Below are 17,141 nucleotides of genomic sequence, written 5' to 3' on the forward strand. Positions count from 1 at the left end.
AAAACAAACTAATAGCTTCTGTTACATTTTTGTTTTTTCTTTCTGATCGAGAGAGCTCAAAATCGTGAACTTTTTTCATTTACCCTCCAAATGCTGGTTTATTGACATGCTATGTTCAGAAAATAGTTAATACATTAAAAACCCCCAAGAATGCCAACAAGGTTTACTTAATATCTCAGCCGCTAGTGGCGCTGCAAAATCTAAATTTTCAGTCGTACACCTTAGACAAATGGAGTCTTCTGCAAAGTTGTAGATTATGTTGTCACAACAAAATTTGCTGGAGAAACCAATCTTCGAAATTCGATTTTTTGAATATCTAAAAACTGTAGCATTTAGAAGGGAAGAATGTAAACCATTTATTTGCACATCTTTGAAACACGTAACTTTGTGAAAGACGCAGAAAAGACAGCTGCTACATAGATTAAGTTATTGCCAAAAATTAAAAAAAAATGTCATTTTTAAGACATCCCCAGATTATATTCAAGCAAAAACTAGTAGACGAAACCTGCATAGGATGAAATACTATCATAATCACTCTACGAAATAGATTAAAACGGTTGTCCCTTCCAGTATCTTCATTGCCTGATATGCAATTCAAAAAAATATATTTTTTTATATTTTTTGGCAATAACTTAATCTATGTAGCAGCTATCTCTTTTGTGTCTTTTTTAAAGTTGTATTTTTGGATGATATACAAATATATGCTGAGAATTGATGGCTTCTAAATACTACAGTTTGTTGGATATTTGAAGAGATCAAATTTTAGGGACTAGTCCAATAAAAAACGTTATATCTCCAAAACGAGAAGAGTTAGAAAAATAGTTTTTTAGCGAAGGTTTTTGTAACAACATTATCTACATCTTTGCTGAAGACACCACTTCTCTAAAACCGAACTGAACTGAAGACTAAAGTCAGATTTTACATTTTGTGCGCAACTAGCGGAGGATTTCCGAAATAAAAGTTGTTGTTATAATTTGAGGTTTTTCATATACTAAATATCTTTTGAATATAGTATTTCACTGAAATTAGTATTTAAAGAGTAAAAAAGTTTTGAAATAATGTTAAGTTTGAAAGGAATTTCAAGGGAAATTTAACATATATTTTGTATTAATAATAAGTTCAATAAAATATTCTAACCTTCTAAACTTAATAACTGGAAAACGGATGCATTTGGGAAATTATTCATTAAAAGCTTTTTGATTGGATATATCTCTCTATTTTTTTCTTTAATTATTAGAATTCAAAATTAAATTATAGCTTCGAAAAATGATGAAATTGGAAGATTTTTTCAAGCTTACCATTCAATAAAAAATTGACCCTTCATTTCTTCATCCTAAACTTTAGGTTTCCATAATGTTGGGTTAGAAGAAAATAACTCTTATTTTTGTAAATTAAATCTTGAAGTTTATCTATAATTTGTTTTAGAAAAAAAAATTCGCTATGTACATTTTTGGTAAAGCTTTTTTAGTTCCCTACAATTCATTCTCAGACAGTTTTTCCAAACAACCAAAGGTTTTTGATTTGAGTAAAACCCATGCCAACGCACTTTCAGATTTTAAAAAAAATTGTCCACCCGCGAAAATACTTAGTTTGCTAGGTCAAAAACGTGTGCAAAGTTTCAATTAAACCAAAAATAGTCGATTAAATTTTAAAATGCTCCAAAGCAAAAAAAAAACGAAAACACTTTAAAGATCAAAACGACTGAAACAGTTATTTTCAAAATTCCAGTGCATAAAAACATATTAATAAAATACATTCAACAGTCTAAATCCTGTTTTGCGTTTTGCAAGAGACATTGTAAATGAAAACATGACTTTTATGAATAGTTTTATGTGTAATTTTGGAGGATTGAAATTGTTTTTTTTTTTGAAAAACAGAAGAAATTGACTACTCTGGACTTGTAGTTTGAAAAATTTAGCTTAAACTCTAAGAAAAACAATTCAAAACGAAACGAAAAACACAACTTTTCTGGGAAATCCTCGTGAAAGAACGCGTAAATTCCTTAACACACACAAAAAATCGCGTAAATTTTGAAATTCACTCCAATGACCCACAAAATTTTTAAATTCACATGAAAAAAATGCGTTACAAACCGCCAGAAGTTCGTGAAAAGCAGGGCTAGTAGCGAGTCACTTTTTAGTGACCTTGTCACTATTTTGAGGCTAGTCACTAAAAAGTCACTATTTACGCTGAAAAGTCACTAAAGTCACTATTTTACGACAAAATGGTTACTAAACTCACTTTTTTAGCTTTAAATGTATAAATTAACTATTGTTGTATTGCAACATACTTTAGAAAGCTTGCTTCTCATTTACAGAATATTTGGACAGTTCCGTTTGTAAGGCCAATTCTTTTTTGTTAACTTTTCTTTGTTAACTTTTCTATCATAGAAGTTTCATGCCAGGCAATGTTTTCAAATTTCTCATCGAAGTGAACAGTGCCGAATAGTTACGAACGAATTGTCTAAGAGCTGCACTGCCCATAATCGCATATTTGTAACATTTGCAAAATTGGTTGTTCGAGCAATTCGCACTTTTATATTTTGACCTTAAATGCATTGTTACTAATATATTCTCGCAAATAGACACTTTAACTAAACTTAGTATCATGAAGAAAGCACTACTTTACACTATGTATACATTGAATATTACTTTTGAAGTCAAATTGGTTGAAATTTTTGCAATGATACATTTATGCCGTCACTTTCAAGCTACTTTTGGAATATATCACATGGAAAAAGAAGTTTTTCATGTATTCAACAAGCATGAGCTGAACATCAGAAACGGATCACCGGTGGTTGGTTACCGGACCAGAATAACTTCCGAGTTCCAAAGGATGCAGATGTGGATTTGGATGGAAACTTTTTCGACAAAAAAGTTGAAAAAGTTAAGTAGTGTGACAATTATGCGGTTATTTACGCTATGTGACAAAACAAGTTTGTGTTAACAACAACGAATTTCCGTCGCTGAAATAACGTGTTTTTTATTCAGTATAATCGCTTATATCGCATTTATATCGTGTGCATAGTGAAGTGCAACTATTTCAAAAGTCGGATATCGTGGAGTTTCATAAAATCACCAATTTATCCTCGCTAACAGATAAATCTTATCTCTGTTTCGGCTGCTATTGTTGTTTTTTTGCGACAACAACATTCGTCAAGTACTGCTACCGTTTGCTGAACCATAAGAGAATGGAGAAGAAACTGTGCGGAGAGTGTAAACTTGTCATAAATGATTTGGAACCCATCCGTTGCGGTTTTTGTGAAACATGTTTCCATATCAACCAACAATGCTGTGGTATCAATAGTCGCGTTTGCAAAGAATTTTTCGTGCAAGGCAAAATAATGTTTATTTGTCCAACCTGCCGAGAAGTTTTGAACGGTCGATCTGTTCGCGAGTATGTGACAGATTTACCACCAAACGAATCCACACAGCCACAGTCTATCGCCGACTTACCAGCACAGGTTCAGAAGCTCTTCGATGTCGTTGGTGAATTGAGCAAAAAAATTGATAATTTGCCTCACAAACCGACAAATGAGAATCCCTTGCTTGGTACACCTTCTACTTTGTCCACTACGCCTGTATGGCCAATAAAAAATTCAAAACGTCGTCGTACTGAGCCTATTCAAATCGAAGCCGATCGTGGTGAAAATAACATTGATCTGAGTGATTCATCGGTATCTTCGATTGTTCCTGTTGCTGCACAGAATCGTTTTTGGCTGTACCTATCTGGACTGAATCCACAGCTTACCGACAGTGACATACAAAAAATCGTCTCGCGCTGTTTGCATACCACTGAGCCTGTTGCTGCCGTTCGGCTTGTGCGTAAGGGAATTGATACATCAAACTTTTCTTATGTGTCATACAAAATCGGCTTGGATCCAAATTTGAAAAATGTTGCACTGGACCCTGCTTCATGGCCCACTGGTATGCTGTTTAGAGAATTTGTTGACCTGCCAAAAAATTAGTTTGGGAACTCGCCTGCTCTGCAATTAATGTGAATGATTCAACCGACAACGGACTAGGACAACTTAAATTTACTGTTTACGAGACTTTCGACGAAGATGACTGGCTGCCAAATAATGTTCCTGTTGCTGATGCTTTGGACTCGGGACACCCTTTAACAGGCACTATGGAAGCCTCTGACCCCCCCGCCACAGTCGCGCATTGTGCAGATCTTCAACATCGTCATCGTCCCGATCCTGTGGTCGGAGTGCGGGAAGAGGGCTTCCAGCCTGCTGCTTCAGGCATGTATGATTTAATTTCTGAACTATCGGTACCTGACCATCCTTCAAGTTCTAGCATTTCTGATCGCCGCCATGATACGTGCAACATCTGGATCAACTATCAGAATGTGCGGGGACTGCGAACGAAAATCGACGAGTTTTTTCTTCACGCTGAAGACAGCATGTACGATGTCATCATTCTCACCGAAACCGGCTTAGACGACCGCATCCATTCGCTCCAGCTTTTTGGGAACTCATACAGTGTTTTTCGGTGCGACAGGAGCGCCATGAATAGTGAGAAACGTTCTTTCGGAGGTGTTTTGATTGCTGTGGACAAACAATTCCCATGTACTCTTTTTGTACCCGCACACGGAAGGCATTTAGAGCAGGTATGCGTTCGAGCGACTATTCGTTCTAAGAAAATATTACTGTGCGCCGTATATATACCACCGGACAAAAGTAACGATGCATCTGTCATCGATGCACATGTTGCTTCTGTTCGCGAATTTTGTGACGATAGTTGTCCTGATAGCACGGTAGTTGTTTGCGGCGACTATAACCAGCCTCGAATCGCCTGGGACATATGCAACGGTGTGATACAGCATACTAATCCTGCCCAGCTCTCTGCAAGTAATGCAACATTGATTGATGGGATGGACTTTCTAGACCTATATCAGGCTAACTTGCAGCGTAATTATCTTGGAAGAGTGTTGGATCTTGTTTTCTGCACTAGTGGTAGTAACGTTTTGGTTGATAGTTGTGAAATGCCGCTGATTCAACCTGATTCGCATCATCCTCCTCTAGTAATTAAGCTGCCTGTTTCCAACTGTCCAGCTTCCACTCCAGTGTATGTCTCACCGTCAAGACAGGAATTGAATTACCGCAAGATCGATTTCGTTGCCCTTTCCGCATATCTTTCGAGCATTGATTGGACTAGTTTGTTTGAGTCAGAATCGGTTGACATTATGACTTTGCGCTTTTGCGATGCTATTCGCTCATGGTTGACCGAAACATTACCTTTTGTGAAGCCCCCCTCCGCACCTGCATGGGGCACCAGCATGCTACGGCACTTGAAACGACTTCGAAACACTTATCAGCGTAAACACCGTAAATGGCGAACTGTTCAAACAAAATACCACTTTAAACGTGCCAGTGAAAAGTACCGACGGCTAAATGCTAGTTTGTATAAATCGTATGTTCTGAGCGTTCAGGCTAATTTGCGAAGAAACCCAAAAAAGTTCTGGAGCTTCGTAAACTCGAAAAGGAAAAGCTCTGCAATTCCGTCGGAAGTGTTTTTCAATGAATCTACCTCCTCAACTGAATCGGATGCTTGTAAGTTGTTTGCTACGTTCTTTTCGTCGGTCTTTGCTTCCGATCCTGTCACTGCACAAACCGCTGAGAACGCTGTTCAAAATGTTCCGGCCAACTGTGTTGATCTAGATGTTTTCGAAATTACTCCAGAAATGATAATTGCTGCAGCAAAAAAATTAAAAACGTCTTATTCCGCTGGACCAGATGGGATTCCCGCTGTCATTTTTTGCCGTTGTGCCGTTTTGCTTGCTGAGCCACTATGCTGCATCTTTAACAAGTCCTTCACGTCAGGAAAATTCCCGGAGGTGTGGAAAAATTCTATCATGTTTCCAGTTTTCAAAAGTGGTGATCACAGCAACGTCAAAAATTACCGTGGCATTACTAGTTTATCTGCTGGCTCAAAACTTTTTGAATTAGTCGTAAGTGCAGCTATTCAACGTAGCACTAGACACTACATTTCCTCTGATCAGCATGGTTTCATGTCTGGCCGCTCGGTGACTACGAATCTTCTAGACTTCACCTCTAGTTGTATTAATGAACTTGAATGTAAAGCACAAGTGGACGTGATATATACGGATCTGAAAGCTGCCTTCGACCGTATTAATCATCGAATACTGTTGGAAAAAATCCTGCGAATGGGTGCTTCGCGACAGTTCGTAAAATGGCTAGGCTCATATTTGTGCGATAGAGTTATGCGAGTTAAACTGGGATCACAATTATCGCCTCCTTTCGTCAATAAATCGGGTGTACCTCAAGGCAGCAATTTGGGACCACTGTTGTTTATTTTATTTTTCAATGACGCTGCTGCTGCACTTGGAGTTGGTTGTAGGCTGTTTTATGCTGACGATCTTAAAATATTTTTGACGATTCGTTCCATCGAGGATTGTCGACGTCTACAGGATATGCTAAATTCGTTCGCGTATTGGTGTAAATTAAACTGTTTGACAATCAGCATTGCTAAATGCGAAGTAATGACTTTTCATCGCATAAAATCGCCTATATTATTCAGCTACCAAATAGATGGTCAAACACTGAATAGAGTTGAATACGTAAAGGATCTTGGCGTGACTCTCGATCCTAAACTGACTTTTGATCGTCATCGCGCGATAGCTATTTCGAAAGCTACCCGTCAGCTAGGACTCATTTCAAAAATCGGACACGACTTTAAAGACCCGTACTGCCTAAAATCTCTGTATTGTGCTCTTGTCCGTCCTGTCCTCGAAAACGCAAACCTTGTTTGGATGCCCCACCAGCTCCATTGGAATCTACGTATAGAACGCGTGCAGCGAAGATTCATACGTATGGCTCTTCGGGACCTGCCTTGGCGACAACCCGACAACCTGCCCCCGTACTCTGACCGCTGCCGCTTGCTCAACCTAGATACTTTAGAACGTCGCCGCAAGATGCAACAGGTGTTGTTTGTGGCAAAGCTGCTAAATGGTGAAGTATATTCTCCCAAACTTCTTTCGTTGTTAAGTTTCCGTGCACCACATCGAGCCTTACGACCTGCATCACTATTGACAAACCGTTATCATCGCACGAACTTCGGTCGCAATGAACCCATTGCCTCATGCATTAGAATGTTTAATCGAGTGGAGGAATATTTTGAATTTGGTGAACCTTCGTTTAAACTGAAGAAGAAGCTAGCACGTATAAGTTTTTAACATCATATATTAGTTTTATATTAGTTCATTAAGACTATCAGTCAGATGAATTTTATACACAAATAAACAAATAAACAAATAAACAACTTGGTATTTTTTACGACTTTTTTCACACAAACATAAGCATATTTTTCCAGATGTAAAAAGTACATACTATTCTAAGCATTTCCCAATAAAAAGCACGAAATCCATAAAATGTCGAATGTTACAATTATGCGATCACAGGCAGTGCAATGGAATGTAAAGGTTTATTCTACAAGCTACTCGCGTCTTAAACCAGTGTTGTGCGTGAAATTACGTTTGTAGTTTGGTTTGCTTGTCTCAAATCAACTGTTCCTCCTGGTTGAAGTGGATTCAAACATTTCGAGCTTATATTGTGCATAGTTGTGTTGAGGTCTCAATTCGTAGGATTTTGCTTTCAATCATCCGAACCTACCGGTGTTTACCAGATACCATTTCGACATTCCATAATAATAACCCGTTCTACGCATATTTGTCCCATGCTCCAGATCAAACAAACGAGTGTTTAGTGGGACGAATTTGATTAGATAATGTCAAGTGGGTTAAATATGCGTGGATAATCATTGATGGGACAAACAGGCTTAGTATTGTTTTTGCAGATTTTCGGAACGAACAATGCTATTTTTAATATATTTTGAAAAACCCCTCCCTTAGATAGCTAAACCAACTTCAAACGCTTTTCGAAGCTGTCAGGCGGCACGGATTCCCAGATTTTCTGGATAACCGCTTTAACCGCTTTACAAGTTGGAGATTTTGTAAAAAAAAAGTTTATTGAGTTGAGATCAGGTGAACTTAACGGCAATTCATTTCTATTCAAAAAGTCCCTCGAATTGTCCCTATACCAACCTTGAGTCAAGTTCGTAGTATGCGCTGATGCACCGTCTTGCTAGAACATATAGTTATTAGCTCTGAAGAATTTTCAAAGACACGGGGTAACGTTTTTTTCCAAACCTACCGTTTTATAATAAACAGCATTAAATTCGGCGTCTTTGTAAATGAAAATCAGAGGAAGTTTACTCGCTTGCAAATTGCTCCCGAGACCATCACTAAAGCTGTACTCTGCCATCTAGAAACACTTCTTTAGAACTCTGAAATGTTGTCTCTTGCTGCTGCCCACATTCGATTGTTTTGTGTTACCAGTCACACTCCAGGCCAAATAGTTTCTCATCAGAAACAATGAACTCGCGAACAGCGAGTTGTGAAAGTATCATTTTCACTCTATAGAGCCTCTTTTTCTAAAAGAATTGGCCAAAATATTGTGGACCGATTCAATAGTTATACTCAGATGGGTGGGAATTACAAACTGAACGTTATCATTTCGCCGGACACGCTTCTTCATAACAGTCACAATTTTACGACTTGCGGCATCCTGGCAGATCGTGGCCGACAGAATTTTCAACGATCCCCTAAAGAGAATGTTTCCTTGTATTTTTCGATGGTAAACGAAATCTTGCCTAGCTTCACATGATTTGAGATGTTTGAATATTGTGCAAGGGCAGTCACTGACCAAAAATCGTTTTACTACGACATTCCGGATTTGTTACATCGCACATCAAGAACTAAATACAACTGACAGACCACCAACACACCAATGCGTATTCGAGAGTGCATACATTCGTTCACGTACTTTCATTAACACTTTTAACTCGAAAACTTGTATTCGAATATATTGAACAAGGTGTTATTACAACCATTTCAATGTGAAATTATGATACAGATTTCAGTTATTTTCTATAAGAACAAATCATTGCACATCCTATGTTCTAAAGACATAAATTTCAGATAAAATTTAATTCATTTATGGTTCAACAATAAATTTCAAAACCCTCTTTTGTATATTTTTGGTCACTATTTGGTCACTATTTAGTCTCTATTCGGTCACTATTTTAATGAAAAAAGTCACTAAGTTCACTATTATTTTGCTCCAAGTTCGCTACTAGCCCTGTGAAAAGTGACTTCAAAGTATATCTCACATCATTTTTGATCCAAAACAACCTCAAAAATTACTATTCTATTCCAATTGATGTCCCACGGTGAAACCACCATCTGGTCACACTATCTTAACCCTATAGTGCCCAGTGCCGCTTTAAGACACGCTTCAGTCAAACCTCTAAAAAGCTTCAATAAATTCTTTGAAAATATTAATAAAGATCCATAGTGATTTTACCAAAGTTTGTCTGAAAAATAACTTGGGCATCAGAGGGTTGAGTAGAAACTCAAATTAACTTTTACGAACACTTACCGAAACTGTCTGCCGGCCAGCCATTTTGCGCCGGGAAATTAGCCGCATGGCCATACTGCGAGTGGGTAAGCGCTCGATTGGAAGGAACATACACCGGTGCATTTGCGGCTGCTGCGGCCGCTGCCGCTACCGACGCCGTCTGATGGTAGGAACCTGAGTTTCCAGTCGCAACCGCAGCTGCCGTCATGTCCGAATACGCGGCCGCTGCAGTCGAATGAAACATGATCCACCGCCGCCGCTGCAAGTAGTGCTGCAGTAGTTGTCGCTGTTGTCGAATCTACCGACTCGCGTGCCGAGAAATTCTCAGGCCCACGGGATGGAATGTGGAACGACTTCTTCGGGGAGTAAGATGAATTACTGAAACAAGAAAATGGGAATATTATGAGTTACGTTAACAGTAGCAAAAGGGGTCGAACAATAATTAATGAACCACTGACGGTATGAGTGATGCCGAACATTGTTGTGATTATTCACCTCGGTAATTTTGCTCAAGAAAAAAACAACATATTTCTTCTTACTTAACGTTACTCATAATTTAATCATTGCTCTGATAACCGCCGAACGCAATATTTCAAAATGAATCACTGATTGAGTTACAACATAATAAAATCGTTGCTTGGTCATGCCCTGTACACCGTGACGCCAGGTCTAAATTAATAGTTTCCCTTCAGGCCGAGGGTAGACAGCCGGCTGTTCCTGTTCGAGATGTCTTGGCGAGCCGTGACCTATCCTACATGTCCCTTATATACGTTTTCCTGATATCCATCCACGCCCCAGTTTAATCCTATTCCCTTCCGCCTACATCCAACCAAACGACAAGAACACGTTAAGACCCCGGATCCGGAAACAGCAACTAGACCCGCACGATACTCTCAGGGCCCGAGGGAGTCAACCCAATATGTCAGTCCGTAATATCTTGGCCCAGCAGCGGAACATATTCAATATGCTGCTTACCTATGGCAATGGAAAACCATCGAACAACAAATCAGTGCTTTTAATGCAAAACATTCTAGCTTTAAGTTAGATTTAGTTTCAGCTCGTAGTCGGCAGCGAGGATAAAAAATTTGCTTTTAGTTATTAAGATACTTTAGAAAGTAAGCTACCAGATATAATTGGCGCCGTTAAACATTAAATTGTATATGTGCCGTGTCAAATAAATTATAGATGAAGAAAAAAAACATAATAAAATGAAACGCCGGGATTCCCTCGTCAAATAAAAATTGCAAAACATCAAAGAATTGTCGTGCTGTGTTTTTTATGTAACTTGATCAAGTTTTAAAACGCATGGCTCTAAACCTGAAGCATTTAGAATGATTCAAAGACTAACAGCACGCGAGTATCGAATCAGTATCGTTGCATGTGTTTGCCCTGGCAAAAAACACTACGATACGATTGTACTATCGGGTATTAGGCGCGATTTACAATCAGTCATTTTCCGCCAGCACGCAGATCGTGCCGCACTGTTATCACACTACAGTAGCACACACATGTGTTATTGTCTGCAGACGGATGCGTTTCGCCCCACGCTGGGTGTCCACAGACAAAATACATACCCGGCAATGTTCCGTGCGCTGCGATCGCGCTGCCGCCGTTGTTATTGAGCTCTTATCTTCCCAGCTTGAGGGCAAAATTAGTCGACAAAGCCAGTAAAACGTGAAATGGTTTTCAGTTTTTGCTGTTGTTGTTGTTGTTTTTTTTTCCTTTAGTCTTCATTATATTTCTTTACAAGTCACAACCAACCAGCATATCAGCATGAGTGATGATGATTATGATGTCTAGAGTGCGCAGCTGGAAATAGCTTACTCTAGCGTGAACCGGCTTCATTGGATTGGCTCGACAAGTTCATCGTTCCGTGACTGTGACTCTCCACGAATGATGGTACCCACCGACTAAGTGCTTTGTTGTTACATTCTTTTTTCGTTTCAGCTGATACTGTAAGAATTCCTGTACATTATGAGAAATTTTGCGGATGGAATACCTGTGTGAAACCGGGAGCGGAAGTCAACGCTGGAAATATATGGGTACGAACCGCGCACAGGAGCTTACTAGTGAGGCAGTCGATAGAGGAACATATTTTCAAATGTAACTGAAATTCTTTACTGTAACAAGCTACTGGACACCAAACCACTGAGCCACGAAATCTTTCAATTTTTTTATACCGGACTCAACAGGAAGTCCTAATTGGTACTGTTATGACCAGTACTGCTTATTCGTCAGTTTTGTTCGCAGCAGTAAACCTTCTTATTACGTGGTAATCGAAAATCTGAAGGTCATCTGAAGCCCATTTTCGACTCGGTCCGATTCGTTCTAAAGTCTGCTCGGCACTTAGAAAACTAAAATGAGCCAATAAAAAAGTATCACACAGGCGTTAGAAAATGTCCCAATATAACAGCGATTCTGAATGAATGTTGTACAATTTTAGTCACGCATTTTTGTAAGCGAACTCCCAAAATTACCATTTCTTTGTTCGCTGTGGGTGCACAAATTTGAGAAAATTAATAACTAAACAGATAAATAATTTTCCGGATTCGTGGTTCAGAGAAATAAAAACAAACAAAAATGTGTCTTCTCCACTGATTTCCATAATGTATCCTTTCATTTCTTTTCAAACATATTTTTTCTAGTTTTTACAATATTTTTATGTAATTTTCTGTCACAGGTGCAAAACATACATGTTTCAACATTGAAACATGAAGCTGTATCCTTACTCTAAGCCTGGGGGTAATAGAAAAAGTGATATTTGAAAAAGAAACTCAGTTTAATTTACGAAAATATAAATTTGATGCGATTTTCACTTCTTCCGATCAACACACGCTTTATCGTGCCATGATCCCATAAAACATACCACGACAGAAGAACGTAAAAAACTCGCTTAGCCACCCACTATACCGGCAATCGGAAAGCCATCATATAGCGCCAATACATCTTCGTCTAACTCAACTGTCCCTTCCTACCCCACATCCTCACTACCGAGCAGTTTCAAACCTGTCATCAATGAAACAGCACGCGAAGAATACAAACACCTCCCGAAGGCGAAAGGTGTGAAACACGTGTCGGCTGTCATTCTTGCCCGGTGGGGGTCGCGCAACAAGGGACAATCGTTTCCTTTTTTCACGCGGCCAAGATTTATCGATATGATAATTATCCCCTTAGGAACGAACGGCGAAGCGACAACTTCTTCTCACTCACGAGGGAAGGGAATCGCTCGAAACAGAATCAATCGTTGTCACGTATGTGCGACATAGCACGCAACCACACGTTGTGTTGTGATTTTTTTTCTTTGGTTGAACTCTCGGCTAACCTGTTAGCGCTTAGCTAATGATCGATGCTAGAGAATTTTTGGGGTGTCAAATTACAGTCTATTTTGTATACATGACTAATTTTAATGACGAACACTACTTGAAAAGACTTAAGTTGTTATAATAAATGGCACCGCATAAATCGTTGACATTTTCGGTGGGTTAAGGTGCAAAGTATGAAAACATACTACACTATTGTGTTGTAATTGAAGCCAATAATCCGCAATAGTCACTGCAAGGCAGAAATAAAAATTTTAAGAAGAGCTCAGTTAAACACGAAATGCACTAATGGTTCATCTTATGCTCGGCAAACGAAACAACGACAGAATTAAACTTTGATGCACTTTGACAGACATGAAAGTTTTTTGGGTTGATTCTAAGTATATCACTACTTGAGAATAATATGATGTTATCAATCACATCATGTAGAAGAAGCGAGAAAAATAAAGATTTCGTTTCGTCCAGTGGTTTGAAATGATTGAAATTGATTGTACATTAATCAAAATTGAAAATAGATTTCACAGGAGCTACAATGAAAATATTACTATTATGACGGAACTAGAATAATAATCATAAACAAGACAGAAAAAAAACAATTGGAGTCTGTTTATCCCATTCATAAATCCATACACGAAAATGCATATCAATACGTTAAACCAACACATACAATGTTCAACCGTTCAGAAAATTAGAATCGTCTTAAAGTGAAATTTCACAAGGAGTATAAAAAAGGATAGAAAGAAAGTTTCTGTAAACCCTTGACCCTTTTAACGGTAACACCCAAAAGGTATCAGGTCGATGTGGTTTTCTACTAATACGCTCATGTAACGCTTTCGCGGCGAAGCTTTTGGATTGACCTGTCAAACGAAACGCTTAAAGCTGTCAGAGTCAAAGCACAGCGTCGCGAAGCGTTGGTAGGCACGTCAAAGCAGCTCTGATAGTGTTCGATTCCTTCAATTCAGCTTCAGTCAAAGTTGCCATTATGCCAGATATATTTAAGGTGAAACGGGATTGTGGCCTTTTCCTATACAATTTTGAGGTTAGAGTTCTTTTAACTCCTGTATTTTGATCGTAAAAAACTCGGCTTTCAAAAAAACAGACAAACATCAAAGCCAGACGTTTTATTTACATACAGTATTGAATGAAGCGATATTGCAATATAGCTATCGATTGTTAATTGACGAAATTTGAAGGTATACAGCTATGTCACTCCTAGTTTGTAATCGCTCCACTCCTGGTGTATTATCAGCCTAAAAAACAAAAGCAACCGAAAAGATTTCCTTAACAGGCTGCCAGGGTAAAACCAAGGGCTCGAAAGTTGTACGCCGTACATTTCACCAAAAATAAAGGCCGCATCATAATGAACCATGAGATACAAGAAACTAGATTATTAAGCCCCAACAGAACCTCCATTTTGTTTCGTCCAGTTCGTCCACTTTTAAATTCTTTTGATGCTGTCCGTTATTCCTCTTTCACTAGACGAGTGCATGCCTCAGTTCATACCGAAACGTGCCCTTTTAATAAGTTCACGATAATACCGCTCCGAGGCGTTTTGCATCTTTTTCAGTTAATTGGATGAAGTATCCTTCAGCACGAAGTTACGGGCAAGGTTGAATTCAAATTAATTTTAAGTCGCGGGAGAAATATGTTCGGGAAAGCGAACAAAACTTGAGAGTAGAAAACGCTGTCTATTTTTTTTTTTCAATTATATAAAACGGTGCTCTTACATATTTCTCACAATAAGCAGTGGAACAACCAACAAAAAATTTCCAATTTTTAGGCTCACATTTCTTATTAAATACATAATATTTTCGTCCAACGATTGCAGAAATGAGTACAGTTTTTCGCTCTTAAGTTTAGTTTTCTGGATATTGCAAAAAAAACTGATTTTAAATCTACAACCTTTATATCGGGCCCAGAATGTTGATACTATTTTTTAAATGTATTTGCATTAAATTCTATCAAATGATGAAAATAGTTTTGGGCTCACTTTTCAAGAGCAATGAAAAAAAAGCTTTCCGATTTTTAAATTACTGAAATAGTAATTACTATCGAAAACGATCTTCAGATTTAAGACATTGTTCAACAGTCTAGAAGATCTCAATAGTCGAGGTATGAAAACTACAGGGCCTAAATCACTTCCCTGAGGAACACTAGGCAGGTTGCAGAAGTTTTAACGTATTTTTTAGAAGCATCTGAAGCTAACGAACAAACACAGAACATTCGCCAATGAGAATTTCCAATAGTTTTGCCTTTTTAAGTTTGTTTTTGGCATCTAGAAATGATACCGCAATAGTGTGCTGCTTTACGTAAACGTTCTATTCTGTATGGAATAGAAAATGAAATAAAGGATATTTTTCAAAAAGACGGAAATTTTTGTATAGTATAGGTATAGGCGTACCCGCATTTCAAGCAGTTTCCAGTTCTACATAGTCTTTACTTTTTGTTGCAATTTGCATACTTTCAATAGGTTTTTGAAAATATGTTTTTTTGCAATCTTCTACAGTGTGTAGTTTGTATTAGTTTGTCCCATAGCCACAAAAAAATTTCCAAACCAATGAAGTTCTACCAGTTGAATAAGGGTTCGTATCAGCATTAATCCGAACACCTTCATTCAGTTCAGTGTAACTCTTGCTATGAGCTATGAGCGACTCTCTCCACTTAAACATACCTGAAGGTCTATTCTTTCGCCAACTTTGATTTGTTTTGACATTCCTTAAACAGTGCTCAAAATGTCGACGAACGATAAAGATGTGCGCGAGCAGATCTTGTACAGCCGTTCCGAAACTCCTCACCTCTTGATACGTGAACACGCAAAAAGGCTTAATGTGCCCAAAACCATAGTCCACGATGTGTCGGAAAAGTTTTCTGTACTTATGAGCGTCGAAAGGAAACTAAGAAGTGACAAAAATATTGGTCGTGCGGATAATTCTATGGACAGAAAGGGGAAAAAGATTTTGGAGAGGAATCCTAACCTCTCTATCCGAACTGTGGCTCTAGAAGTAGGAATATCATCAGGATGCGATCAGTAATCAAAGAAGCGTTCCGTTTTGAAGTCCTACAAAATCAAGAACGTCCCCAATCACAACGATAAGCAGATTTTGACGGCGAAAAAAGTGATCCAAATTTGTATTGCGATTTTTTGACAAAATTTTCATGCACCGTACGATGACGATGAAACATACGTCGTGGAAGACTTGGAACAACTTCTAGGATTCGCTTACTACACTGCAATGGCCAGAAATTATACCAGAGAGTATTTCAGGACAAAAAATATGGTTACATTTTCCGAAAAATTGTTTGGCAAGCAGCTTGTACCTGTGGCAGAACGAGTGACGCGGACACTGTCAGAAAGTAAAATATATACTGTACAAAAATATACTCGCTGCAAGCGAAACGGGAGGAGAAAAAAAAATACTGTGCATACAAAACAAAACATTCAAACCCAACAGTTTGCAACTAATGCGCACTCTGTGTTCATCGAACCTTTTCAAGGAGTACCCGAAAAACAGTTCAAAATAGCCAAAAAACGGGACAGTTAAAAATGGTCATGATAACGGTACCATCCCGTTTAAAACAATACATCTGATGAGCCTAAAATTAAGCCTTCAGACTGAAAAAATCAGTAAAGAATTATTTTTGCCCAACTTCAAGTTGAAAAAACGCCCTCAAAAGTCAGGATAGTTGTTGGGATTGTAAGCATGCCGTCAGTGAATAAAATATCCTCTTAACATTTGATGAAGTCATTTTTTTTTTTATTCTCGCTTATTTTCCGTCGGTCTAGTTCCGCCACTGTTGTGGCCAATCACCGACGCCCAGGGAGACGACTCCACACCCAGGACCCTAACTCGCGACCCGTTTATTAACGGACCGGCGCCAACGGCTTAACTTCCTCATGCGATGGAAGGCGTGATCCCAGAGATTTTTCGCCTCAGAAAATTTCCCGGTGTCGGCTAGGATTGAATCTAGACCAGTTGGGTTGGTTGTGAGTGGATCACGCCACCTCACAACCATCGACACCTATGTCGGCGGTGGGATTCGAACCCAGGCGTCGAGCGTGGTTGGCGGAGACGTTACCAACCACACTAGGCCCCCGCTCTAAATCATGAAGTCATTGACCACTTCCATTTTCATCACGTACTAAATAAATATATGTAATAAATACAGTCCAATCTTATCTTTTTATCGAAAAACAAAATCATCGTTACGCAAATCACCAATACCATAAACTGAAAGTTCGAAAACGAGGCTTGAAACACATTAACGTTTTTATAGCATAACGTCAGTTCACTGTCAATCTGTCAATACAATTTGACATGCCGAATAAAAAAACATAAAGCACGAAAAAGAAACCGATTGACCAGACAATTTATCTGAGC

General features: G+C 38.6%; 1 protein-coding gene across 3 annotated transcripts in view; it reads right to left on the reverse strand.

Annotated features, from left to right (window-relative positions):
• LOC129731731 (GATA-binding factor A) overlaps positions 1–17,141 on the reverse strand; it is a 104,782-nt gene that overhangs the window by 11,498 nt on the left and 76,143 nt on the right. For all 3 annotated transcript variants that reach the window (XM_055691959.1, XM_055691958.1, XM_055691960.1), the window contains exon 2: positions 9,464–9,820. In XM_055691959.1, the coding sequence (XP_055547934.1) occupies positions 9,464–9,686 (223 nt within the window). In that variant the 5' untranslated portion in view covers positions 9,687–9,820. The remainder of the gene's footprint in view (positions 1–9,463; positions 9,821–17,141) is intronic.

Source organism: Wyeomyia smithii, chromosome 3 (genome assembly GCF_029784165.1).
Source record: "Wyeomyia smithii strain HCP4-BCI-WySm-NY-G18 chromosome 3, ASM2978416v1, whole genome shotgun sequence".
Taxonomy (NCBI): Eukaryota; Metazoa; Arthropoda; class Insecta; order Diptera; family Culicidae; genus Wyeomyia; species Wyeomyia smithii.